Source organism: Rhinolophus sinicus, chromosome 1 (genome assembly GCF_057876585.1).
Source record: "Rhinolophus sinicus isolate RSI-liver-muscle chromosome 1, RSI-T2T, whole genome shotgun sequence".
Lineage (NCBI taxonomy): Eukaryota > Metazoa > Chordata > Mammalia > Chiroptera > Rhinolophidae > Rhinolophus > Rhinolophus sinicus.
Window position 1 is genome coordinate 46,603,812 of NC_142501.1, and position 26,973 is coordinate 46,630,784.

At 36.7% G+C, this 26,973-nt stretch overlaps 1 protein-coding gene across 2 annotated transcripts in view; it reads left to right on the forward strand.

Annotated features, from left to right (window-relative positions):
* Positions 1-26,973, forward strand: part of PDZRN4 (PDZ domain containing ring finger 4) — a 346,709-nt gene that overhangs the window by 190,638 nt on the left and 129,098 nt on the right. The window contains exon 1 of one of the 2 annotated variants that reach the window (XM_019756350.3): positions 22,742-23,035. The exons of the other annotated variant lie outside the window; for it this stretch is intronic. Coding sequence (XP_019611909.3) covers positions 22,967-23,035 — 69 coding nt within the window. The 5' untranslated portion in view covers positions 22,742-22,966. Of the gene's footprint in view, positions 1-22,741; positions 23,036-26,973 lie in introns of those variants that run through there. 2 annotated transcript variants of the gene reach the window in all.

The following is a 26,973-nucleotide window of genomic DNA, read 5'->3' on the forward strand; positions in this document are numbered from 1 at the left end:
GGGAGTAGAGGAAGTTGAAGGTTAAACCTATAAGGAACATTATATGAGTCTCAAGATTTATTCACACTTTCATATATATATATATATGTGTGTGTGCATATATATGCATATATATGTATATATATGCATATATATGCACACATATATATATATATATACATGTAAATATATATGTAAATATATATATGACAACTTAGTCCAGCATGTTAACTCCCTTGTACTCATATACCACAAACAATCCCAATTCATTAATTTCCTAATATTCATCCCTACAACAGATAATAATCAGTCTTTATCTTATATATGCAGCATACAACTTGCATAATTATAGATTTGTATATTTTTATTTAAAAATACTAAACATTGGGAGACATCATCAAAATGGCAATGTGAGGTGAGCCTCTGTAAAGCTCCCCCGGAATTTACAACTAATTGAACAACAATAACTCCACAAAGGACTCTCTGCACAGCAGAAAGGCAAGACGAAGAGGTCCGTTACTGAATTCCTCTAAAGGTGGACGAATCGCGCGAGCGGGGGAGGAGGGAAGAGAGAAGTGCAGAGATGGAGCCGTGCAAGCGCAGGGCGCAGACCTAGCTCAGTGCTCTGAGTTCGCTGCATCCCAGAACTACCGCAGCTGCGGGAGAGGGAAGAACTTGGACTGCTAGGGCTCCACTTATGGCCCACAGGGCTGAGGAGGCAGCATATAACATGGCTGAACCCAACGCTCAAGGCAGAGACCTCGGAGAAGGGACTGAGGGAAGAAGGCTGAAAACTGTGGTTTAAGCCCTCACTGCCGAGCAGAGAACGGAAGCCTTAGGCACTGAGACTAGCCGCCCACTCCCTACCCTCCTAGAGCTCGCCCCTGCCACCACATGCCCGGTGCTAGAAGCGGAACAGTAGCAGTATCAGATCAAAAGAACAGAATATTTGCTGTTCTGAGAACTGTGGACCACAGACACAGATTCGCAGCCCAACTGGTTCCAGCGAGGGGGAGGGAGCTGTTGGAGGCAGGACCGGCTGTGGTGGTGGTCACCACCATTGCTCTGGGCCACCTCTCACAACTCACCCCGCCCCTGGCCCCAGCTATTTGGGTGGATCCCTGCAAGAGTAAACAGAACTGCTGAAAGATATGGGCTCTGAATCTGGTGCTGGAAGAGCTTTGGAACTTCAAAAGCTCTCTGCATACCCACACGGACACTGCGTCCTGTGAGCCAGGCAAACTATTAACAGAGGAGAAGCCCATCTCCCAGGGAATCCACCATTGTGTGAGAAGCTGGAATAGTGCAGAGAAAACATAGCACTACCATGTGAGAGAGAAAAAACAAAGACTGCAGTCAGAGAGAAAATAAAACATTCTACCAACAAGTACTGGAAAACAAAAGAAAGACCTCTTCCTATCAACCTGTTGCAGAAGCCACTCCTGTAGATGTCTAGGAAGATAAATAATAAATAAGTAATTGCCATGAATAACCAAGGCAACAAGCAGCTCAGAAAGAAAGTGAAAAGTCTCCAGAAAAGGAGCTTATAGATATGGAAATGTGTGACTTAAATGACAGAGAATTCAAGATTGCAGTTCTGAAAAAACTCAACGAGATGCAAGAAAACACAGAAAGGCAGTTTAATGAACTCAGAAACACAATCAAAGAACAACATGAGCATTTTACAAAAGAGATTGAAGTTTTAAAAAAGAACCAAATAGAATTTCTGGAGATTAAGAACTCAATAGAAGAAATTAAGAACGAAATAACCAGCTTAGGTAGTAGAGTTGACCAGATGGAGGAAAGAATCAGTGACATCGAAGACAGAAACCTGGAAATTACACAGATGGAAGAAGAAAGAGACTTGGGACTTAAAAGAAATGAAAGAACTCTACAAGAACTTTCTGACTCCATCAGAAAGAGCAATATAGCAATAATGGGCATACCACAAGGGGAAGAAAGGGAGAAGGGAACAGAGATCATATTCAAACAAATTGTCAGTGAGAACTTCCCAAACTTGTGAACAGAACTGGATCCTCGAATCCAAGAAGCAAATAGAACACTTAATTACCTCAATCCCAACAGCCCTCTTCTCCAAGGCACATTGTATCGAAGCTGTCTAAAATCAATGACAAAAAAAGAATCCTCAAGGCAGCCAGGGAAAAGAAGACGGTAACCTACAAAGGAAAGCCCATTAGATAATCATCAGATGTTTCAGCAGAAACTCTACAAGTCGGGAGGGAGTGGAACAAAATATTCAAAATATTGAAAGAGATAAATTATGAGCCAAGAATAATATATCCAGCAAAGATATCCTTTAGATATGAAGGAGGAATAAAGACCTTTCCAGACATAGAGAAGCTGAGGGAATTTTCTAATACACGACCTGCACTACAATAAATACTAAAAGAGGCTATTCGACCACCATCAACAGGAACAATTTGTGGCAACCAAAACATAAAAAGGGGGAGAATAAAGGCTGGAACTGGAATATAGGAATGGAGAAAGTAAACATGCTGAAGAAAATGGAATACTCTAAATATCAAACTTTCTTTTACATAAACTTAAGGGTAACCACTCAACAAAAATCCAGAACTGAAATATATACTGTAATGAAAGAAGAAACAGAGGGAAACATCATAGAATACCACCACACAGAAATAATAGACAACAACAAAAAGGCAAACAAACAATGGAGACACAGCCTTACCAGAGAACTAAAGATAGACTCACAGGAAATCCTCACATATCAATAATCACCATAAATGTAAATGGACTGAACTCACTAATAAAAAGGCACAGAGTAGCAGATTGTATCAAAAAACTAAACCCAACCATATGCTGTCTCCAAGAGACGCATCTCAGCTACAAGGACAAGCATAGACTCAAAGTGAAAGGGTGGAAATTGACTACAAGCAAATGGTATCCAGAGAAAATCAGGTGTAGCCATAATGATATCAGATGAAACAGACTTCAGGGTGAAAAAGATAACAAGAAACAAAGATGGACATTTCATAATGGTAAAGGGGACTATACAACAAGAAGACATAATAGTCATCAATATTTATGACCTCAATCAGGGACCACCGAAATATACCAAGCAACTACTAACAGAACTAAAGGGAGAAATTGACCCAAACACAATTATACTAGGGGACTTAAATACATCATTGACAGCTATGGATAGATCATGTAAACAGAAAATAAATAATGAAATAGCAGGCCTAAATGACACATTAGACGAAATGGACATAATTGACATTTATAGCGCACTTCATTCTAAAACATCAGACTATACATTCTTTTCTAGTGTACATGGAACATTCTCAAGGATAGACCATATATTGGGACATAAAATCAGCCTCAGCAAATTTAAGAAGATTGAAATCATACCAAGCATATTCTCTGATCACAAGGCTTTGAAATTGGATATCAACTGCAAAAAGAAAGCAAGAAAAAACACAAATACATGGAGATTAAACAACATACTTTTAAAGAAGGACTGGGTCAAAGAAGAAGTTAGAGGAGAGATCAAAAGATACATAGAAACAAATGACAATGAAAATACATCCTACCAAAATTTTTGGGATGCAGTGAAAGCAGTTTTAAGAGGGAAATTTATCTCATTGCAGGCCTATCTCAAGAAACAAGAAAACTCCCAAATAAATAACCTCATGTTACACCTTAAAGAACTAGAAAAAGAAGAACAAGTAAAACCCAAGGTCAGCAAAAGAAAGGAAATAACAAAAATTAGAGCAGAACTAAATGAAATAGAGAACAAAAAGACAACAGAAAACATTAATGTGACAAAGAGCTGGTTCTTTGAAAACATTAACAAAATTGACAAACCCTTGACTAGACTTACTGAGATAAAAAGAGAGAAGACACTAATTAACAAAATCAGAATTGAAAAAGGGGAAGTTATCACGGACACCACAGAAATACAAAGGATCATCCAAGAATACTATGAAGGACTATATGCCACCAAATTCAACAACCTAGAAGAAATGGACAAGTTCTTAGAAGCATATAGCCTTCCAAGGCTGAACCATGAAGAACTGGAAAATCTAAACAGACCGATCACCAGTAACGAAATTGAATCAGTCATCCAAAAGCAAAAGTCCAGGACCAGATGGCTTCACTAGTGAATTCTACCAAACCTTCAAAGAGGATCTAATACCAATCCTGCTCAAACTCTTCCAAAAAATTGAAGAAGAGACAGTACTCCCTAACTCATTTTATGAGGCCAACATTACCCTGATACCAAAACCTGGTAAGGACAACACAAAAAAAGAAAACTACAGACCAATATCTCTGATGAATACTGATGCAAAAATCCTAAACAAAATTCTAGCAAATTGAATACAACAATGCATTAAAAAGATTTTTCATTATGACCAAGTGGGGTTCATCCCCGTGGCACAAGGATGGTTCAACATCTGCAAATTCAACAATGTGATACATGACATAAACAAAGTAAAGGACAAAGATGATATGATTATATCAATTGATGCAGAAAAAGCATTTGACAAGATACAGCATCCATTTATAATTAAAACACTTAATAAAATAGGTATAGAAGGAAAATACCTTAATATAATAAAGGCCATATATGACAAGCCCTCAGCTAATCTCATAATTAATGGTGAAAAACTGAAGCCCTTTGCTCTTCGTTCAGGAACACAAAAGGGATGTCCCCTATCACCTCTGCTTTTCAACATAGTGTTGGAAGTCCTTGCCAGAACAATCAGGCAAGAGAAAGAAATAAAAAGCATCCAAATTGGGAATGAAGAAGTTAAATTATCACTCTTTGCAGATGACGTGTTGCTATATATAGAAAACCCTAAGAACTCCACCAAAAAGCTATTAGAAACAATCAACGAATACAGTAAAGTTGCTGGCTACAAAATCAATGTACAAAAGTCCATTGCATTCGTATATACTAACAATGAAATCTCAGAAAAAGAAATACAAAAAACAATTCCTTTTGCAATTGCAGCAAAAAGAATAAAATACCTAGGAATAAACTTCACCAAGGATGTGAAGGATCTATATGCTGAATACTATAAGACATTTTTGAAAGAAGTTGAAGAAGACACAAAGAAATGGAAAGACATTCCGTGTTCATGGATTGAAAGAATCAACATAGTTAAAATGGCCATATTACCCAAAGCAATACACAGATTTAATGCAATCCCCATCAAACTCCCAATGGCATTTTTTAAAGAAATAGAACAAAAAAGCATCAGATTTGTTTGGAACCACGAAAGACCCCGAATAGCCAAAGCAATCTTAAGGAAAAAAGAACAATACTGGAGGTATCACATTGCCTGACTTTAGATTGTACTACAGGGCTGCAGTAATCAAAACAGCATGGTATTGGCAGAAAAACAGACACATAGACCAATGGAATAGAATTGAGAACCCAGAAATAAAACCACATAAATATGGAGAGATGATTTTTGACAAAGAAGCTAAAAACATACAATGGAGGAAAGACAGCCTCTTCAATAAATGGTGCTGGGAGAATTGGATAGCCACATGCAAAAGAATGAAACTGGACTGCTATCTGTCACCATGTACCAAAATTAATTCAAAATGGATTAAAGACTTAAGCATAAGACCTGACACAATAAACTACATAGAAGAAAACTTAGGTACTAAACTTATGGACCTTGGGTTCAAAGAGCATTTCATGAATTTGACTCCAAAGGCAATGGAAGTAAAAGCTAAAATAAACGAATGGGACTATATGAAAATTAAAAACTTCTGCACAGCAAAAGAAACCATCGACAAAAAAAAGAGGAAACCAACTGAATGGAAGAAGATTTTTGCAAACAGTGCCTTTGATAAGGGGCTAATATCCAAAATATGCTAGGAACTCGTGAAACTCAACAACAACAAAACAACCCAATTGAAAAATGGGCAGAGGACCTGAAGAGACATTTCTCCAAAGAGGACATACAAATGGCAAATAGACTTATGAAAAAAATGCTCAACATCACTAATCATCAGAGAAATGCAAATCAAAACCACAATGAGATATCACCTCACCCCAGTCAGAATGGCTGTCGGCAACAAGACAAATAGTAACAAGTGTTGGAGAGGCTGTGGAAAAAAAGGAACCCTCATACACTGTTGGTGGGAATGCACACTGGTGCAGCCACTATGGAAAACAGTGTGGAGTTTCCTCAAAAAATTAGGAATAGAATTACCGTATGACCCAGCAATCCCTCTTGTGCGTATCTACCAAAAAAATCTGAAAACATTTATACATAAAGATACGTGAGCTCCAATGTTCATTCCAGCTTTGTTTACATTGGCCAAGACATGGAAACAACCATAATGTCCTTCTATAGATGAATGAATAAAGAAGTTGTGGTATATATACACAATGGAATACTACTCGGCAGTAAGAAAAGATGATATAGGAACATTTGTGACAACATGGATGGATCTTGAGAGTGTAATGCTGAGCGGAATAAGTCAGACAGAAAAAGCAGAGAACCGTGTGATTTCACTGATATGTGGTATATAAACCAAAAACAACAAAAGAACAAGACAAACAAATGAGAAACAAAAACTCATAGACACAGACAATAGTTTAGTGGTTACCAGAGGGTAAGGGGGGAGCGGGGTGGGAGATGAGGGTAAAGGGGGGTCAAATATATGGTGATGGAAGGAGAACTGACTCTGGGTGGTGAACACACAATGGGATTTATAGATGATGTAATACAGAATTGTACACCTGAAATCTATGTAATTTTACTAACAATTGTCACCCCCAATAAATTTTTTTTAAAAATACTGAACATTGAAGGACAAAGAATTTATGCAGTTCTAATAGGGTTATTTTTTCCTGCTTCTATGAGCATCCTTCTGCAGCAGATTATCATTTATTTGAATTTATAACTGACATTGACAAACAACAGAAATACATGATGTTTGCATGTATTCACTTTTCTTAAATAGCAACTGCTTTAAAATCTAAATTGAAAAAGTTGAAAACATTGCTTGCATTCTATGGAACATTAATTGAAAGTAGAATGTCATAGTAAATGAATCATTGGTGTCATTTCTGCTGGTACATTATCTGGAAAGAATAACTGGGAGAACGATACTGTAATATACATTTTCAAACTAACAAAGGCATTCTAGCTTGCATCAAAACAAGGAAATAATCATAGTTACTACATATAGATACCAAGTTTAAAAACTGCCCTTAAGGAATTTCATTCCTAGTTAAAAAAGAAAAAAAAATCCCTGACTTGTTAAAAATTGTGCGATCATACTTCATGCAAATCCCAAAGCAAGCTGCATCTCTATAAATAGTCATGACTTTGTCCTATTTTAAGTGGTTAAACTGGAGATTGTATGAGATTCACTACATTTTGCCTGTGGCTACTTTTCTACCATGAAATTTCAGAGTTGGCTGTTATGTAAAACAAAGCAATTTCACTGCAACCCTCCTTGGCGGACAGCTCTGATATATGAAGGAAGCATTGATCTATCACTGCTTCCCTGAGTGGCTACAGCAGCAACCAAGGGAAAGGGTTTGGCTGGAGAAGAATAGTTGGGGGAACAGTGCAGGGTAGAGGTGTCAGTGGTAGGGTGACTGCTGTCTTAGATCAGCATCCAGCTGACGACCCACAGTCTATGAACCAGTCAAATGTGACAAATCTCCCCTTGCAATTTGATGGGATGCCCTGCTTGGCTTCTTGTAGCCAGAAGAAAAGCAGATTTCAGATTAAGGCTGTGTAACTCCATTCAGAGATAAAGCAGGATTTTCTATGCTAATTTGTATTATTTTCCATGGAAAATGAGACTAAAAGAGGAAACCTCTGTTAAATAGGCTTAAGCAATAACCCTGAATTAGGAGCCTTCCTTTTCTCCTTGTCTTCTTGTCTCTGATGCCAGTTTCATTCTGGTGTTTTGATAGTATGATTTTTTAAAAAGTATGATGGCTTCTGTGAGAGTCACCATAAAACTGTGGTTGGACTGTGAAGTATTCACTGCCAAGCTAGTGGTTCTGTAATCCTGTTAAGTACCTGTACAATAGTGTAACAGCTGGTGCGGGCTGCAGTCGGTATGTTAGTGTGCTATGTTGGGACTTGGGATCCAGACAGACGATGTGCCGGGTCAGCTTAGAACAGACCTAAGCACCCCTCAGACAGCTGGCCCAGTAACTATACACTAGCCAATCTTGGGAGAGAAACTCGTGGAATAACATGAATTTTCTTCTCTAGCAGACGGTAAGGTAACCGAAGCCAGGTTGATTGTGCTGCCTTGGGAGTTTTAACTAATGATCTTCTGGAAAGCAGGTGCATTGGCAGGGATTTTAAGCTTCTGAAAACCCAACTAGTATTATAGAGTAAACCTTTGCTGCTGTGAGGGTTTTATAGGAGTGGGGTGCATTAGTGTTAGATCATTACAGAGCATTCTGCTGACTACTGTAGAATTAATGGCACTTTTATGACTCGCGGTTAATGACTGTCAAGAAATAAGAGTTTATATCTGTTCAAATTGCAATGTTAAATCAAACTAGCCAGCTGTCAGATGCATCCGGAACATGAGGAATCCTTTTTGGTGGTATTTGATGTTTCTCTTATATCCATCCTGTTATTAGATCATTACTTGGAACCTCAATTGTTTTGCATATGCTTGATACAAGTTTTATCATGACAAAAGCGAAGAAGCTGTCATTTATAAGAGGCAATTCCCATGTCCCTGTGGAAACTTAGTCTTCTTCAGTAATGAAGTACTTGAAATTATTGCTATTTGTTGAGTACCTGATTTTTTAATGTTATTATTTTTTTAAAATTTAACCTCAAGAAATTGTAGCCTTACTTCCTACATCACTCAAGGCAAGGACTTCTGATGTAAGCTCATTCAACTATTCTCCCTTCTCACACTTTTAAATTGTCCATGTCTTTACTTATCTTTGTCTCCTGTGTAAGAAAAAAATCTTCCTCCAATCAGTATCTATTACTTTTACTCTGCCTCTCATCCTATGCAATCTTAGCTCCTCTACATTTGTGTTCCATCTCTCTTCAGCATCTTCAATCTCTTCTTTCTTAGATCCATTACTATTTTTTTCTTTTTTTGAATTTATTTTTTAATTACAGTAGACATACAATATTGTATTAGTTTCAGGTGTACAACATAGACATTTATATACCTTATGAAGTGATTAGCCTCATATCCAGCTGGCACCATAAATAGTTGTATAGCCACTATGGAAAACAGTATGGAGGTTTTTAAAAAATTGAACATAGAACTACCATATGACCCAGCAATTCCACTTCTGGGTATTTATTTGAAGAAATCCAAAACACGAATTCAAAAAGATATATGCACTCCTATGCTCACTGCAGCATTATTTACACTATTCAAAATATGGAAGCAACCTAAGTATCCATCAGTAGATGAATGGATAAAGATGTGGTACTTATATACAATGGAATATTAGATTCATTACTATTTTAAAATAAGCAAAAAAACAAATCTTCCCTTGATCCTGCTATACCCAACAGTATCACTTTAACTCCCTCTTCTTTCCATTATAAACGTCTTGAAAGAATAGTCTTCATCTGCTGTCAACACTTCATCCCTTTCCCCATTTCCTGTTCAACTCTGTGTAGGCCACTCTGCCTTACTTTAAGCAGCTCTCTCAAAACTGACTGATGTATCCCAATCAATAAATCTACAATTCCTCATGCTGCTCCCCTGCCCAGGATTCTCAGCCACACTTCACCCTACTGACAAGCCCCTTATTTTTGAAACTGTATTTCTGTGGATTCTTAATTCCCTGACTCTTGTCTTTTGGATTTCCTTACCTAGGGATAGATAGGCAGAGGTACAGGTCTTGGATCCCTTCTTTATATATATATATTTTTTTTTCCTCTGAATTCCCAACCCACTACCTCAATTCCAAATACATATTGGTGACCTTCACATTCATATCATTATCTTTGTCTTCTCTAATCAAAATTTCAACTCCATAAAGGACATCTTTAATCTGAGAAGTACCTCAATGTCATCAAACCCACCTCCAATCTGTTTACATAGCAGCTCTTCATCCCGACTTTCTTATTTCTATTAATGGCAGAGCCTTTAACCCAGATACTTAAAAATGTGCTCGTTGTTGATTTCTTCCTATACCTTGTCAGTGACTTGGCGAGACTACTTGTTTCTACGTATCTCTTTATCATTTCTCTCATTTATTCTGTACACCCCTTCTTTCCATTTCCATTTTTCAAGACCACTCACACACTATTCTATTGTAAAAGCTTTATTTTTTAAATTATTAATACTGTTATTAGATTCCTGTTTGTTTTTTCCAGTTCAGGACTCTTGAGAAATTAAAGTAATGACTTAAATGTTGGCACTCCCTCATACAAAATCTTCAGTAGCTCTTCACTACCCATTGCAGAAAGAAAAATACAGACCATCAAGACTCTTCATCTAATAGTCAAATTCATCTCTCCTGAGGGGGTTCCACACTACTTCACCCAGGAGGCTAAATGAGTTGCCATACCCTTAATGTTTCCATGCTGTCTTAAGTAATCACCTTTTCGTCACTATTTATTCCACAAAAAATTATTCTTCAATTCCTCCATCACTGCCTGTTATATCTATCCTACCCTATATTTTACTGAGTAGTCAAAAATTACTAACAATGAAATGCATATACATGTGTCATATATTTATAAGTAGATGATACATAAAATAGATCTTTCAGCCAGCTAATATTCCACAGTGATCAGTATATTATTTCTCTACTGAGAATTCTGTTTTAATGATTCATTTATTTAATTATTTAAGGTTAGCAGAGTACCCATGTGTATCAATAAATACTTGTTGAATGAATAAATGAATTTAACTGATTGTTTTTAATTAGAGTCGCTTAGCTTATTACCTTTGTATTTCTTGGAGCTGACAGATTCATCAATTTTGCTTTTATTTGTAGTTTTAGTCTGATGGATTTTCACCATTTTATATGTTACACCTATGGAAATAGTTAAATAGGTTTATCTTTAAAGCAAAAAAAAGAAGAGTTAATACAAATATAACTTATTTTTATATTACTAATTAATATTAAAATTTTATTGTGTATGTGCCATTACATGATGGAATAATAAAATATCTCCTCCAATGAACTGTGTGTCACAGGTACCTAGCAGATTGGCACTTTAGTGAACTTTTGATAGTTACCATTATTATAATACATTTCCATTAATAAAATTCATTAGAAATCATTATAGTGTCCAAAATTTTATAAATATGTACACACACATAAATATATACATACACATAAAATATACATGTACATCTCATTCTCTGTGTATGTGTGTGTGTGCACACAAGATGGAAATTTCTTTTGTCAATATGACATGTATCCAAAGCATTTACAAAATGATCAATCCAGCTCCTATCCTCTGGTATCTTCCTTCCATTTATATATGCTTATTGTGGTTTTCCTAAATTACTACGTTACAATTTTCTTTGTTCAACAACTCCTCTTTGTTGGTTAAAAATTGGCAGCATATGGTCAACTCTGTTTTGTTGTTGTTGTGTTGCACTCCTCAGCATTAATTTAAGTTAGAAAATATTTTGAGATTCATTCTACTAGAACCTGTAAATTTTTCCCAAAATTTACCGAATCTGTGTAATTTGATGCTTCTGATGTTTTGCATATAATATTGTAGTATTTAGCAGACTTCTAATATGAGTTCCAGACTCCTGAGTCTCTCCCCAAATCAGAAGTTTCACTTTACCTTGCCATTGGACTCCTACCCCTCCCCCATACAGTAGTTAAAAAATTGATATTTAAATCTTTAGCTGTTAAAACTTTGAACAAGTTAGTAATTGTAACCTCTCCAAATCATCCCCAAAGTTGTAAGACTCTTGGGAGTTGGGGTAGGAAAAGATGGTCTAATATGGGGAACAGTTATTTTGTAAAGCTTATCAATAATGCCACGAGGCAGAAGCTATTAACTTTGTTTCACAAATGGGAAACTAAGGCTCACGAAGTTAAGCCTGTGTTGTAGTTCCAATTGTAAAGGTGGGATTTAAACTCATGACTTGTTGATTGTGCAGCCCATGTTGTTCCATTATTCTCTCTGTGTTGAGAAGTTCCTCATGCTGTGGAAATTCCTATTCTCTAAAACCTTTCCAACCTATGTCTGGTTTCCTTCAGGCCCACTCTCCGTTATTTAGAAATAATTCATCACTTGATTAGGAATCAGCTTAACCTACTTATGCTATGTTTGTTTGCTACAGAGTTGCTGTCTTAACCCAATTAAGATGCAAAGTCCTTCAGAGCATCAGTCTTTCTGAAATGAGCAAGGTTTTTCTTCAAAGCATCATTAGCTCCATATGATCACACCATGCATATGCTTAGTTTGCTTCTATCAACCTGTCCTTATGTTGGATTTATTCTTCATTCTTTCTGAAGACATATTGCTTATCTTTATGGTTAACCATAAAGATAAGCAATATGTCTGCTGAAAATCTGGATGGCTTATAGGGAAACTTGAGAATTTTTATACTGCTATTTCTGAATATTCTTTCAGTCATGCTAGGTCATGCTGCTATATTGCTTTAAACAAAATTGCTGAATGAAGAGGTCCCTGGTAGCCATCATGGCCTGTTATTGAGTCGTGATGAATTGAACTTTTCATGCTAACTTATTTGTTTAAATACGTAAACTCAAAAATTTTGTTTTTGAGTCTTAGTCATGCTAGGCTATGCTGGGGCAACCAACAGTTGTCAAATCCTTAGTGGTTCAATGAAGAAAAGGTGTATTTCTACCTCCCACAGAGTGTGATACAGTCCTGGAAGCTCATCTGAATGACTTCCTCCAAATAGTGAGGCAGAGATCTAGGCTATTTTCAGCATGTGACTCCGCTGCATGGGTGTCTTTTGTTTGCAGGCATATAGTGGATACATTTGGTCCTTCCCCATTGCATTTAATCATTAGACTTCTGTATCTATTTCAACTCAACTAAGAAATGTGCTTACACATGGCTGGATTAAAAACACCAACAATTTTAAGAATTCCAACCTGAAACCACAATTCCAAGATATACTCTCCATTACCCCTCCTCTGATACCATAGGTTTTATGACCTCAATTACCCTAAGTGCCTTATCACTACTACATGCTGCTCCTTGTGAAACAGATTTCAAATAGCAAGCAACTAAGCTCCAGAGAGGTTGAACTTGGTGTCTAGAGATACTGAAAATCAAAGAAGAGCCTTATCTTTTAGAAGAGCAAGTGGATTTATACTTTCACTTGATCAATCATGGTACATTACGGAAAATCCTCTCATTAACACGGAATCCAATAAGCAGTCACTTAATTCCCTTTGCCTGGCACCAATACCTGGAATGTGGGCCACTCACTGTCCCACTAGAGGATGGTGGGCTCTTCGTGCTTAACCATATCTGATCTCAGATGCTGAATCCCAGCTTTGCCACAGGTCTGGTAAGATTTTACTCATCAGGACAGCCCATAGGTAGGACATGTCTGGTGAACTGCAAAAGGAAACAATGACTCTGATTCAGGCATAGCCCTACCACAAATTCTGCATTCATGGGCTGCAGGACTAAAGACACTGTGCTGTGTGAAATGGGTCCACTCACCTTACTTCTTCACTTGACAAGGCAGAGTCTTAGAATTAATCCCATCTGGATTTAAATCTCAGTTTAGCCACTTACTAGCTGTGTGACTTTGATCAAATTGCCAGTATTCTGAGTCTAGTTTTTATGTGAAAAATAACCACATATGTCTCACAAAATTTTTGTGAGACTTAAAACACTTTTGATATAATAGGCGCTTTGTAAATGTTAGTTACCTCTTTAAATTAGTAACAAAGACCCAATGATCTTTATAATCATATAAGTAACCATATTTGAAATTCTAGTGATGGGAGGTTTCAAGAGAGTGTCAGGTTAAAACCTTACATCTACATTTGGAAGAGGGAAAGGGATGCACACATCTGAAATTTCTGTGGATTGTTTGAAAATGCAAAACCAAAGGCCTCATCCCAGATTTGCTAACCCAGAAGCCCTGGAGATAAAGCTTGTGCTATGTCACTTGAAAAAGCTTCACAAATGAGTCAGACGCACACCCCTAATTAAGTACCATGCTCTAGAGGCCTTCACATAGTATGGTAAATAGAAGGTACTCAGGAAACATTTGTGGAATTCAGAGGGCCCAAGTCTTAGAGCAGTTCCTACCTCCCAAAACCGTGTAGCTCTTTTCTGTTACTTCCTGACTGCCAGTCACTCTGACATCAACCATTGTTTATCTTAGAGGAATCTAACCCCTCCCAGAGGAAAATTCATGTTTCAAAGTATCTATCTGGCCATTTGCAAAAAATGCAGACAGGACAATAATATAGCTGCCTGCTTTTCTGGATATGTTCACAATAATAAAAATTAGACACTTCAATGAGATGTTATTGCAGGCCGTGATATTGTTAGCGAATATTTATTAAGCACCTACAGGGAGCAGGTCTAGGTAAACACGTGTTCACAAAATCCCTGTGTGGTAGGTACTATGAAAAACCCTCTTTCTTTATTTCTTTCTTTTTTTTTTTTTTTTTAGTATTTTCTTTTTAAACTTTTATTTATTTAAGTGTGTTTTTCCAGGATCCATCAGCTTCAAGTCAAGTAGTTGTTCAATCTAATTGTGTAAGGCTCAGCTCACAGTGGCCCATGTGGGGATCAAACCAACAACCTTGGTGTTAAGAGCACCGTGCTCTAACCAACTGAGCTAAGTGGCTGCCCCAATCCCTATTTCATAGTGAGGAAACGGAGGCATCTAAAGGGTGTGTAACTTGTTTAAGTTCATACAGAAAGTTTTTAGAGTGTGGTTCAAAGACATTTCTAGACAACTTCAAAGTCTAAAATGAATAGGTGCTCATTCTGGTAATAGTAGTGTCGTAGGCCAGAATTGGTATGCACTCAAACATTCTATATTATCAGTTTCACAGAATTGATGTACTAATATATTGGTTAGTAATGCTAATGTTTTAATCAGCATATTAGGGCCATTCTCATGATAAAACAAAAGTGGCAATGGGGTGGGGGAATTCTGAAGATGCGAGGACCACAACAGATAAGTAATTTTCTAGGGTCCTGAAGGTGGAGAAAACTTCAGACTTGAACACCCTATTAAAATAGCTCATCTCGTTGCTTGCTATCCCGTTACCTGCCTTATTTTTCTTCATTTATATTTGGTTCTGTATATGCACATATATAAGCAGGTAGGGAATAAAAGAGGTATTCCAGGCTCTAGAATACCCAAGAAGGATGACCCATTTAGTCTCTAACGTATCACCCTGCATTAATTCCCTACATAAACCCTATTATTGCCTGGATATTTTACGTAATGATTACCTGTTTATAATCATTACCTGCTTCCTTTCACTATAAAATTTGCTCCATGAGATCTGGAACCTTTGTATAGCTTGAATATCATTATAGTGTCTTAATACGTGTGCACAGTCCAAGAATGAAAGAGAGAGAGAGAGAGAGAGAGAGAGAGAGAGAGAGAGAGAGAGAGAGAAAGAGAGAGAAGCAGAGAGAGAATAATAGATAGGTAGGAGAGGTAGGTTAGGGGCCAGGGAACTGGAGGTAAAAGGGTTTGTAATTGTGCTTATAGGCAGAGAGAAGCAAGAACCCAACAGTTGGCTCCTTATATATTGTTATAAACTCCGAATGCTCATGGGAGAATGAAGGACCCAGCGGAGCAAAGACAATAGCCTGAACCTAGGAGAGTGGTCTGAGAAGGAAGAAAAGAGACATTGACTAGTTGAAATGAATAGCGCTTGGTCGTTAGGTGTAGGGAGAGGGAGGAGCCAAGGTTGTTGCTCAGACCTCAGAATTCAGCACCGCGGGAAAGTCAGTCCATTCTTTCATGTGGAACACATTTGGAGCAACAGTTTTGGGGGAAGAGGATTATGACTTAGCTCTTTTTTTTTTTTTTTGGTAAGCTTATTTTTATTGAAAATTAGTTTTGATAAGTTGAATTGAATGTACTGTAGATTGTGCTAACAGCCCGTATGTTACTGTAGTAGTCAGTGAATAAGCGGGTCTGAAGTTTAAGAGAGAAATTAAGTCTGGAGATTCAAATTCGGGAGTCATCAGCAAATCTATCTTCATTTTTCTCAAACCCTCCAAATTTATTTGTCATAAGTAATGGTTGATGATTATTCCTTAATATAGAGCTATAACTGCTCTATTATCAATGTATATCTCCCCTATTATAATAAATGTTAAGGAGAAAAATATTCTACAGTTATTGGTACATATTCAGTGTGGCAGTACCCCATCACCAGTGGAATGGAATAAGGTTATGAAATTGCTTAGATTTATTCAATCTATTTTATTCAGCCATGCTTGAGGATATAACTTGGAATCCGAGAGTTAATTTTAGGCTATACTCTGGTCCTTGGGGAAATTCTCACATCTCAGTGTGCTACAAGCATCATCAGAATGATTCTTCTAGCCATCGAGGAATTTGTTATGATAACTATCTCCCAGTGGCAGGTAGTATAAAATACTGGTAAAGCAGTGGTTCCAGACTACTTGGGTTTGAGTCCTGGCTCCCCCATTTCCCACTAATGTGACCCATTAACTACCCATGTCAAGAGAAAATATTAATAGTACCCACCTCAAAAGGTTAATATGTGGATTAAATGAAATTAATAATTTCTAGTACTAGAACAATGACTGATATTAAAAAAATATTAAAACATGTTTGCTCTTAATTTCAAAAATGTTTAGGAATTATCACCATGCTCTCCTCATGGTAATGGTCAGGAAATACTGGTTGAATGAAAGTATTTACTAGACCACTTTTGTAGTACTGAAAATGGTGATGGTAGTGTTCTGGGGAAACCCTATATACTATCTATAATGTTGCTAAACAGTGTGATGTTACCAAAACATGATCCTTTTGAAAGTACATGGTCAGTTAGCCTATTAATGATGAAATCAAGAAAGCAAATATTATACAGGGTTATTACTCTGAATGTATTACATTACATTCTTTACACAAAAGTAACGTGTGTGTGTGTGTGTGTCACATTTACACAATGAGTACTCCCTATGCCACTATTTCTGTTATACAAAGGAATGGGAAACAAACAGCCTTTTAGAAGTTGTTGAATGACCTACATACACGTAAGTGTACAATAGCAAACCAGATGGACAGAAATATGACTAAAGTTTCATTGAAGTAAATTTCAAATAATAGAGATTGATTATGACAGAAAAATTAGAAATAGATCACCTAGAAATCTAAAAGAGATATCGTTATTATCATTATTATACTATTCGTATGATTACTACTGGCCAGTACACAAGTAAATGATAAAATACATGTGATCATACCTTAGTCATTTGTGTACCTGTCAGAAATTTTTATTTCATAGACTCTCAAATTTATGTTTACATAATTGAACTAAATTAAACATGCCTGATATGTATGGTTTCTCAGTCCTTTGACAGTATTCTTGAAGAAGCCCTAATGGGGAAAAATGTCAGCTGATAATTAGATATATACACATATTTATGTCACAGACCAGAATCAGGTCTGCTCTCATCTCCCAGTCACATTCATTTATTCGGTGTGCTTTTATTGAAGACATACAATGTGAAAGACACCGTGCTAGCTCTGAGTTTTAAGAAGTCAAATGTCAATTGACCAACTCATCCTAGTTTGCCAGAAATGTATATTACTGCTGCCTCATATTTCTTATAGTTCAATAAGGGGGGTAAAATATGTATATAAAAATGATTCAAAGTAGAACTGATGGGTGTCTTTAGATAGGCATGGAGAAAATGCCTGCAAATTCAGAAGTTAAAGAGATCACTACTTCAGCTTCATGAGTCCAGGGAGGAGAGAGCATTTAAACTGGACCACAAAATGCCAACAAATTGATTTGTGGGAGTTTCTGGTGAAAAGGCAGGTTGAGGTAAAATCTGGGACAAAGGTAGGAGGATGGGGAGCTGTTACAGTTGTTGAGCTTTTCTGGAGCCTGAAAAAGGAAGTATGCACTCGAGTAACCAGTTTGCTCAGGACTGGGGTTGTTCCCAGGATATGGAACTTCAAGTACTAAAGCTAGGAAGGTCCCAAGCAAACCTGATGAGTTGGTTATTGCTAGTGTGCACTCCGGTACAATGCCTAATGACTGGTTATCAAAGATATTAGCTAATTGAAGGTATTTAGCTGTGACATGTAAAAACATTTCAATAGTTTGATAAGTAAAGTTTACATTTTTAACCAAAATCCCTTCCCTTATTTTAGGCTAGATTTACCTTTTTTAGAATTATTCTCTCTCTCTCTCTCTCTCTCTCTCTCTCTCTCTCTCTCTCTCTCTCTCTCTCTCTCTCTCTCTCTCTCTCTCAGTTTCAGCACTTTCAAGTGCTATCCTTCATACCTCAGTCATCAGGATTGGGTAAAGGCATATTGATGTAGCTCTAGCTTCCTCTGCAAGAGAGTTAGCTCAGCAAATTAGCTATTGAATGCAACCACAGAATTTGTAATTGGAGAACTGAGTTCAGATCTCTTTACTCGGTTTGACCTTGAGCAAGTCACTATCTCTCTGAGCCTCAGATTCTTTATCTTATGATTGAATAGAAGATATTAGACTTTAGAAAATGTTAGACAATGAAGTGTCTACTCAAAAGTGCCCAGGTACCCTCTAAAATGGATGCAAGATTGGGACTCGGACCGAAATTTGTAAAGTCGGTGTCAAGGTGGGTGTTAAGCCTAGTTGGAAGGTCCACATATGACTGTAGCAAGGACACAGATTGGATAATAGAGAGGCGTTACCTACTAAACCTCCATACCAGCAGAGGGAAAAGAACATCAGAGTCATTGCAAAGGCAATAGAGAAGATGATCATCCACAATTTATGGCAGCTGTCACAGACTCCAGGGGTTGGAGATCCAAGAGATATATTTGGATTTTCCATCCCTCTCCTCATAGGGACTGCAACTATGTACTGTCTTGAACTCCAGGGATGGGATATAGGCATAGCCTCTTTGTAAATTAAGTTTTAAAATGTCTTCTTATAAATGTAACAAAAATACAAAGAATACATAAAACATAGGTCAGTTAAATGAATTATGATGTGACTAGCTAGTAAAACTGCTACCCAGATGAGGGGTTAGAATTTTGTTAGCCACACTGAGACTTTCTGGTCCTATGGTAATCACAGCCATCTATCTCTCCCGAAGGAGTAGCCGTTATCTTAATGATTTTGGTAATCATTTTCTTTCTTCTATTTACGATTTTATCACCCAAATTATGTGCATATCTACAAAATATAGTTTAGTAATTCCTGTTTTTAAATGTTGCTGAAGTCCCTTTTAACCTATATATTTCTCTTTTAACCTATATAGTTTAGTAATTCCTGTTTTTAAGTGTTGCTGAAGTCTCTTTTAACCTATAGACTTCCTCCCCGTATCTATCACTAATCTCTCGCCCCTCGTCCAGAAACTGGAATATGGATCTATCTATGTTGACTTGCTCACATAGTCTGAATTTGGCTGATTGCATTTTCATGGTGTAGTTTAATATGCTCCCCTATCCTCTGCATTTCCCTGTAATTTGCTTACTTTTGGAAAGGCTCTTTAAAAGGTGGTGTCATTTTCTTCTATCAGTTGGTACATAATGTCCGTGTGTGTGTGTGTGTGTGTGTGTGTGCGTGTGTGTGTGTGATGTGAACGACCATTAATTGTCACTACCTAGATTCATTAATTAATTAAGGATTGCTGACATGGGCATGTTATATCATATCTCCTTCATTTTTTGGCTAGAATACTTCAATAAAGAGAAACTCTCCCTCATCTACTCTTTAGTGACTCAGTAGTACAGTTTATATAGGAAAAACAAGATAAATGCTGGATTCCTTTCTTTCATTTGTCTCTCACTTAGCCCTCTTAGATGTCAGTCTAGATCTTGATGAACATAGGTCCTATTTTGAATGCCACTGCATTTGGGGGGAGTCAACTACCCCAAAGGCAATTAAAATAAATAACTATATCTTGAAATACATACCTAACATACATTTTTAAACTTTGGTGAATTTTTTCCCAAGTATAGTTGGAAAGATAGACACCTATTCTCTGCTTATTTTTAATCCATTTAATCCCAATTGTAATTAGCACTTAAAAGAGATACTATGGAATCCTTTGTATTTTTAAAACTGTTCAGATTAATTCATTTTTCCTATCTACTTCAAACTTTATATTCTAATACAAAATTGTGCAGTTTAGTCATTAAAAAACTTAACCCTCATCTTCTAATGAAATTTAGAGAACTTTGGAATTATGAGTTAGCCTTTTTCAGATCACCCTTCAATTCTATAAGATGAGCCCATTAGTAGCGGAAGATAGAATCTTCCAGGACCTATGGGCCAAGGGCAGCATTTGATAAATGATTAGCAAAACTGCCCTTGCTTCCTGAAATAGAAACAGAAGAACAGGGGTGGGTGGGGACTAATAATGAATAAAGAAAACAGCCAGGAGAAATCCCTGAAAGAATAACTTCAATTTGAAATTGTTTATTTTACTGGAATGTTTATTCTTTACTTTCTGATGACTAAGAAAGCATTTTTTAAAGCTATGATTGTTTATTTTTTCTCTAAAAACTGACTATAAAATATCATGAGAAGAAAGTTCCAATAAGCAAAACTAGCTTTAATGTTAAGTTTCCTGCTTAAGATTTCAAAACTTATTGCATAAAGAAGTTTTATTAGTGGAGGTAGCACTTTCACTGATAGATGAGTGAACCATCCTTGCCTTATTGCATTCTAATTCTTTGATCTGACTTTATAATGTACAGAATTTAAATACCTGAAAATCACTAATTCTTGCACAGCTCAGCAATACAGAATCCTTCAAAGAAATAGTCAATGCATACTGTGAGGATGTGAACTCTAACATAAGAATACTTCATGGGAAGCGGTGTAAAGACTCAGAGAAAATTACAAATTTTAAAAGCACCAAACATATATTTTACAACAGCATCTAGAGAGACTGCTTCTGTTTGACTTTCATAAAGTCCCCCTCAAATACCTCCTTGAAAACATTCTTTCCATAAAGGAGTCAAAATAATTAATATCTACTACAAGTGGTTTCTAATTTACAGGAAGTCCTGGTGAACTTTGTTCACATGCATTGTTGCCAATTATGGCACCACTTTCATGCAGGTCTCTCAGCTTCGCTTTCCTCCAGGCTGTTAGGTGAAATTAGGCCCAGAAAATCGGATTATTGCATCCCAAGGGAAACGACTGATAAGCAGCAAATGATTGCTCATCTCCTTGCTACTTGCTGGTGTTGAGGTGTTGCTAGTTGCAAAGCCAATTTGTTAACAATTAGTACTCATTAGAATCATTTCCTGTTATCGATTCTAAACATTTGACAAAGCACTTTTAGGAAATTGGGCCCCCAAAAGTAGCTATATGTAAGTGTTGAGCAATTAAAAATCCCCAAGATTCAATGTGATTCCTACCCGTAGTCATCAGTTTCCAAGTAATTATTTTTGCTTTGGAACCCACCTGCTATCCTGTCCAGTTTAAAGATGTGCTGGAACAAGGACATACTTCTTAATTAGCAGAGGTTGCGGATAAGTCAGTAAAGGAACAAAAGGAATTTTCTTTCATTATCTGCTTTAGCTGTTTGTAGTATATCTTTAAGGGACAAAAATCGCCAGCTTCCAATACAACATAGGTATTTGTGAGAGTGTGAAATTAAATACATTACTTCTGTTAGCTAAACATCTAAGCTTAGTTTTTAAATCTGTGTTCACCTTTGTACATTATGAACTCTAAATATAGAAACATAAATGGAGTCATTGTGCATTACATTAGAATTTAAATATTGCCAATGTCAGCTTTCTGAAATGTTATATATGACTTTAATAAAATTAGCATAAATACTATATGCATTTGAAATTTTTCTCAGAAAAAGCATTGTATTTACCTAATTTTTAAATATCAACCTGCATGCATTATCGTGCCACAAATTTATATTCAAAAGACATGCCCTTATTATCTAATTAAAATATTTATTATCTGTACAAGTATCATCTATTCATAACTCCTTAAATGTTCTTTATTTAGACTAAGAAAATATGCCTTATTTCCTCTCTAGGAAGTAATGGTCTTTACATGTGAACTATTCAGTTATTTTTTCTTTTTTTTAGGATCAGATATAAAACTCTGAATGACACCCCCAATTTTTTGTTCCTTTCCCACATCACTCCCCAAATTTTCCTTTGTTTCTGTATTTATTTTATAAATATAAAGAATTGCTCCTATTCATCTTCCCTATACTTAATAATGCTGAAAATATTTCTTCTTTTAATTGTTGCAAAACATGGAGATGTGAACTAAATATATTTCTGTTTGTGAATCTCTCATTCCCATAGTAAAAGCTTATATCAATGGCGAAATTAAGTGTATGTTCTTTTTTTGAAATGCCCTATGCTCAACCCCTTTATCCTTAATAAACAGAGATGGTATTGACACAAGTGAATTTTGTTTAACCACACTACATTTGCTTCTTAATTAGTGAATATTCATCTGTCATCAGCAGCAGCTATGACACCCCTCCCTGCTAACATGTTCTGTCATAAATAATCAATGAGGTACTATTAATATTCATGAGCTGGAATCTGTGTAGTCATGTGCACTGATGCAGAGACAGGGGGAGTGTTGCCATGAACTGACTGGAAACTCTGTGTGTGTATCCGTGAGTGCAGGATACTTAGGGAAAGCGAAGAAGAGCGTGCTGCTACGCACCACCCTGGCGTGTGCTTCCAGCTAACAGCGGTTTGTCTGTTTCTGGACTGAAGTGACTGATGAAAAACAGTAGTCAAGTCTGGAGGGTGATTCCCTTTCAGTTCACTTGCCTTTCAGTTCTGGGGAATTTAGAAGATTTGCTCTCTCTCTCTGCTTCTTAGAATGGGCTGCAATTTGTGCACTTTTCAGAAAAGAGAGGAACACTACAAACTGCTGTATGAAGTTTCCCAGGTGAGTGCAGGGTCTCTGATACCTAAGCAGCTAAACAGCCAGCCAGGCTTTGTGTTTGTCTGAAAGATGGTAAATGAATTGTGGCTAGCTTTATGTTTTCTTTCAGTAGATTTTAGAATTGAGGGAAGACTTGCTGGTGGGGGGCTTTTTATTTTGGTTTTGGGTGGCAGTTTTCAGCTTCCCTGCCACTCCCCCTTCAGATGACTTCCTGTGGGATTCTTTTTAACATTTTTTTTTTTGTATCTACTGCCAAGATGTCAGTCAAGTAAAAGGAGTAACACTGAGATCCATGTCTGTCATATTTTGAGACACCTTTCATTTTGGAATAGTGTTGACATTTGAGAAATCAAATGTATCGTTGTCTGCATAAATATTAGGATTTAATAGGTCTGTGATCTCAGCTATTTTGAATAGACAGGAAAAGTTTCTTGCCAATCTTGTTAGCCAGAGGAATTATTTGATTAATTAGGAATTTTTGCTTTGGATTAAGAGGAAGACACAGCATGTTTGTATTATGAGAAAAACAAAACAAAACAAAAAACCATGATGTGTCTTGGCTTAAACAGGAGATAAAGGAATTTTCTTATCACTTATTCTTGGATACTTCTTATGATTTTTTTTTGTCTGTTTAGTACTAGAAATTAATGTCAAGAGCTTGTTATACTATCTATGTGTCCTAGGAAAAAGTATGTACATTCACGTCTCTTTAGAGTATATCTGAGGGCTTTTCTGAATACAAATAAGAAAACTATATCTCTAGCCTTCATAGTTTTCATAGCATCTTATTAATACACAATTTTATTTGGGCAGGTTTTTCTGGGGTTGTATGCTCAAGTCCAAATTTCTTGTTTGTCAAAACAAAGTTTATTTCTCCATTCTTTCAGTTTGTCCAGATGTGACACACTACGACTTTTGTGTTTAGATAATATTGCTGATGAAAGACAATGTTTGGGATGTTGGTGGTTTGTGGGCACAGCGGCAGCCAAGTGCCACTGCCTACTGCTTCCCTCAGATTTCCCCCAAACGTGATTCATTTCACAGTGGGCTAATTACAAAGTGGATTTGCTACACATGAAACAGCCTCCTCAGTTGCAATGTTAATGCACATTTTCATGGTAATGTGATCAGAGGCTCATTAGCCAGTTTCCAAAATGATCCTCTGCATTAATTAAATATAAAATGACTCCTTTATCACCATAGAGAGGAAAAAGAAGATTAACATTGTTAATTATACCAGGGGCAATACCTTTTGATTCATTTTTTACAACAAACTTGCAAGGATAGGCTACAATAATATCCATTTCATAGATAAGCTCTCACCCACTTTGACTCATGAAAACAGTCTCTAGGTGGAACACTTTCCTTTAGTTTGGTTTGTTGGAGTTGGAGTTCTAGTATCGCTTTTCTTTGGGTGGTAGACGAGCAGGGGAGTGGATTCATCAATCCATTTTTCCCCTGAATTACTAAATTGATATAAAAGTATAATATGGAGGAAGTGGTAGGTGACCTCCTCCCCGATTATGCCCAGGTTAAGCTGTTTATATTCTACTAAGAAATCAAGGATTACTGCATCCAGAAAGGACCCCTGTATTTGTTAAGGAGCAGAAGTCTTTGTTGTGGATTTTTTTAAATGCTTGCCTGTGAGTTTTGGTTTTAAGTGCTTCCTAAATCTTGAGAAAATAGATAAGCCACACTCTTTATTGCCTCTACCTATACTCCTCCATATATTTATTTTATTTTCTCTACTCCTGAGTTGCAGTGCTTATGATCTTTAATAAAGAGAGTGAAACATGAAATATTAGCTTCCATTTAACTGGCTTTTATTAGATAAGTTAAAAACCCCAGCTAAAAGGTCTTGCATGTAATTTCCAAGGGGAGCGAGCCCTCCTACAGTTTGTCCTCAGCTTTGCGTTCTATTTTACTGAGTTAATGGAATAGATAAGATATCAAAGGAAACCGGTGATCGGCTCATATAATACACTGGAACCCCGTGTGGTGCTGCAAACTAGTTTCTATTTTTATTTGGAGGAGAAGCAGCTCAGAGCACACATGAAAGTGAGCATGTTCTTAACCAGGTGTTCACGGGGACACACAGCTGCCCCCATTTGAGAAGATACTATTTACAAAAGTGACTTGAGATTGGAAGCCTGAATATTTCTAGCTGGTATTAGAAGGTATCAGCTGGCACAAACACTAACACCTGACTGTCCAAATCATATGGATTCATAAAGGTGTCCTTCTCTGACCACTTGCCCTTTCATTTGTTTTGCTACCATTTTTTAACAGCTAAGGCAAACTAAACTTTACCAGGGGATGGGATGATTTAAGATGAGCAGTGAATAATAAATGCGTAATCAAGAGTAAAATGTTCATTTCTCTGTAATAGCGTCATGATAATATTGAAGTTTTCCACATTGTCTTTCTAGATTTAGCAGTCTGGTAATATAGACCAAGTAGAATACAGCTTCAAGTTTATCACTGCAGTAAACAAAAGCAAAACATGCTCACTTTGGAGTATGGTGGAACAATCAGAATAACGTGCTTAAGTGTGAAATGAGGTCAAGTTTCTATTTTGTTGCTATTTTTGGCTCTTGTAGAGGAGCCAAGGCTTTCATTTGACAGAAGAGAGGAAATGCCACCTCAAGAAAATGATTTTCAGCTGGAGTTAGGCCAATCAGGCCCCAGTATGAACACAGATGCAAGAACCTAGGGTTTAAGTAGCTCCAGCAACCTTCACACCAAACAGTATTCATACGACTTTATGCATCTATTTTATATGTGCCAGGGACACAATTGTTATCTGGAGTGATTTATTTTAGTCAAAGTAGGTTATTTATTAACCTCTTAAGAATTAATAAATGGGTAATTTGAACAATGCCCTTCTGTGGACACGAACTGAATTGCCTGTTTCGTATGAATCTGATTAAATAGTCAACTGTATTAAGAGAGCTACAGTAGCTTGCTTGGCATTTCTGACCTAATAACAGATTTATGTCTGTGAGATTGTATGGTAATACTGTGTTTCCCCGAAAATAAAACCTAGCCGGACAATCAGCTCTAATGTATCTTTTGGAACAAAAATTAATATAAGACCCGGTCTAATATAATATAATATAATATAATATAATATAATATAATATAATATAATATAATATAATACCGGGTCTTATATTAATTTTTGCTCCAAAAGACACGTTACAGCTGATTGGCTATGTCTTATTTTCAGGGAAACACTGTACCTAAATCTTTTGACTTCCTACTTTGATTTTTCATGCATAAATCAAGTGTAACTTTTTGATTGATTAAATAATGGAAATTATCAATGGGGCATTCATTGATGTTGAATAATATGTTCAAAATGTAGGCAAATATTTAAAAGTTCGTACTGTTAGCATAAAACTGTTGATAAGATTTCATTAAAATCCCATAATGTGATATGCAAGATTCATCTCTTACCCACTTGCCAAACTAGAGAAAAGAAATAGCCTCAGTCTCAGGAAAACCAGAAGTAGAATAGTGCTAGCTCTCTAGGCAGTGTCACCTTGTAATCACCTATGCAACCACTGTCCTCTTGTAAGTGGACATGGTTGCACAGAGTTGGTTTATTCATTTGATAGCTCAAAGGTCTCCCCACAGCATGCTCCCATGAATTAGTAACAGAAACTGGACCGAAAGTAACAATAATCACAGTGTTGACAGCACCTAGCAGTGAGCACTTAATTTATTCTAGGCACTGGGCTAAGCACTTTTTCCCTAAGCATCACCTTACTTAATCCTCACAAAAAACCAATGAGGAGTTACAGGATAACATCCCAAAATTTTAAAATATGTTAAAGGCTCCATTATTCTATGAGTTTCTTGAATCTCTTGTAATCCCCCTTCTCTCGTTACTGTCCCCTATCCCTTAGAAATGTATTTTGTCACATATTACGTAAACC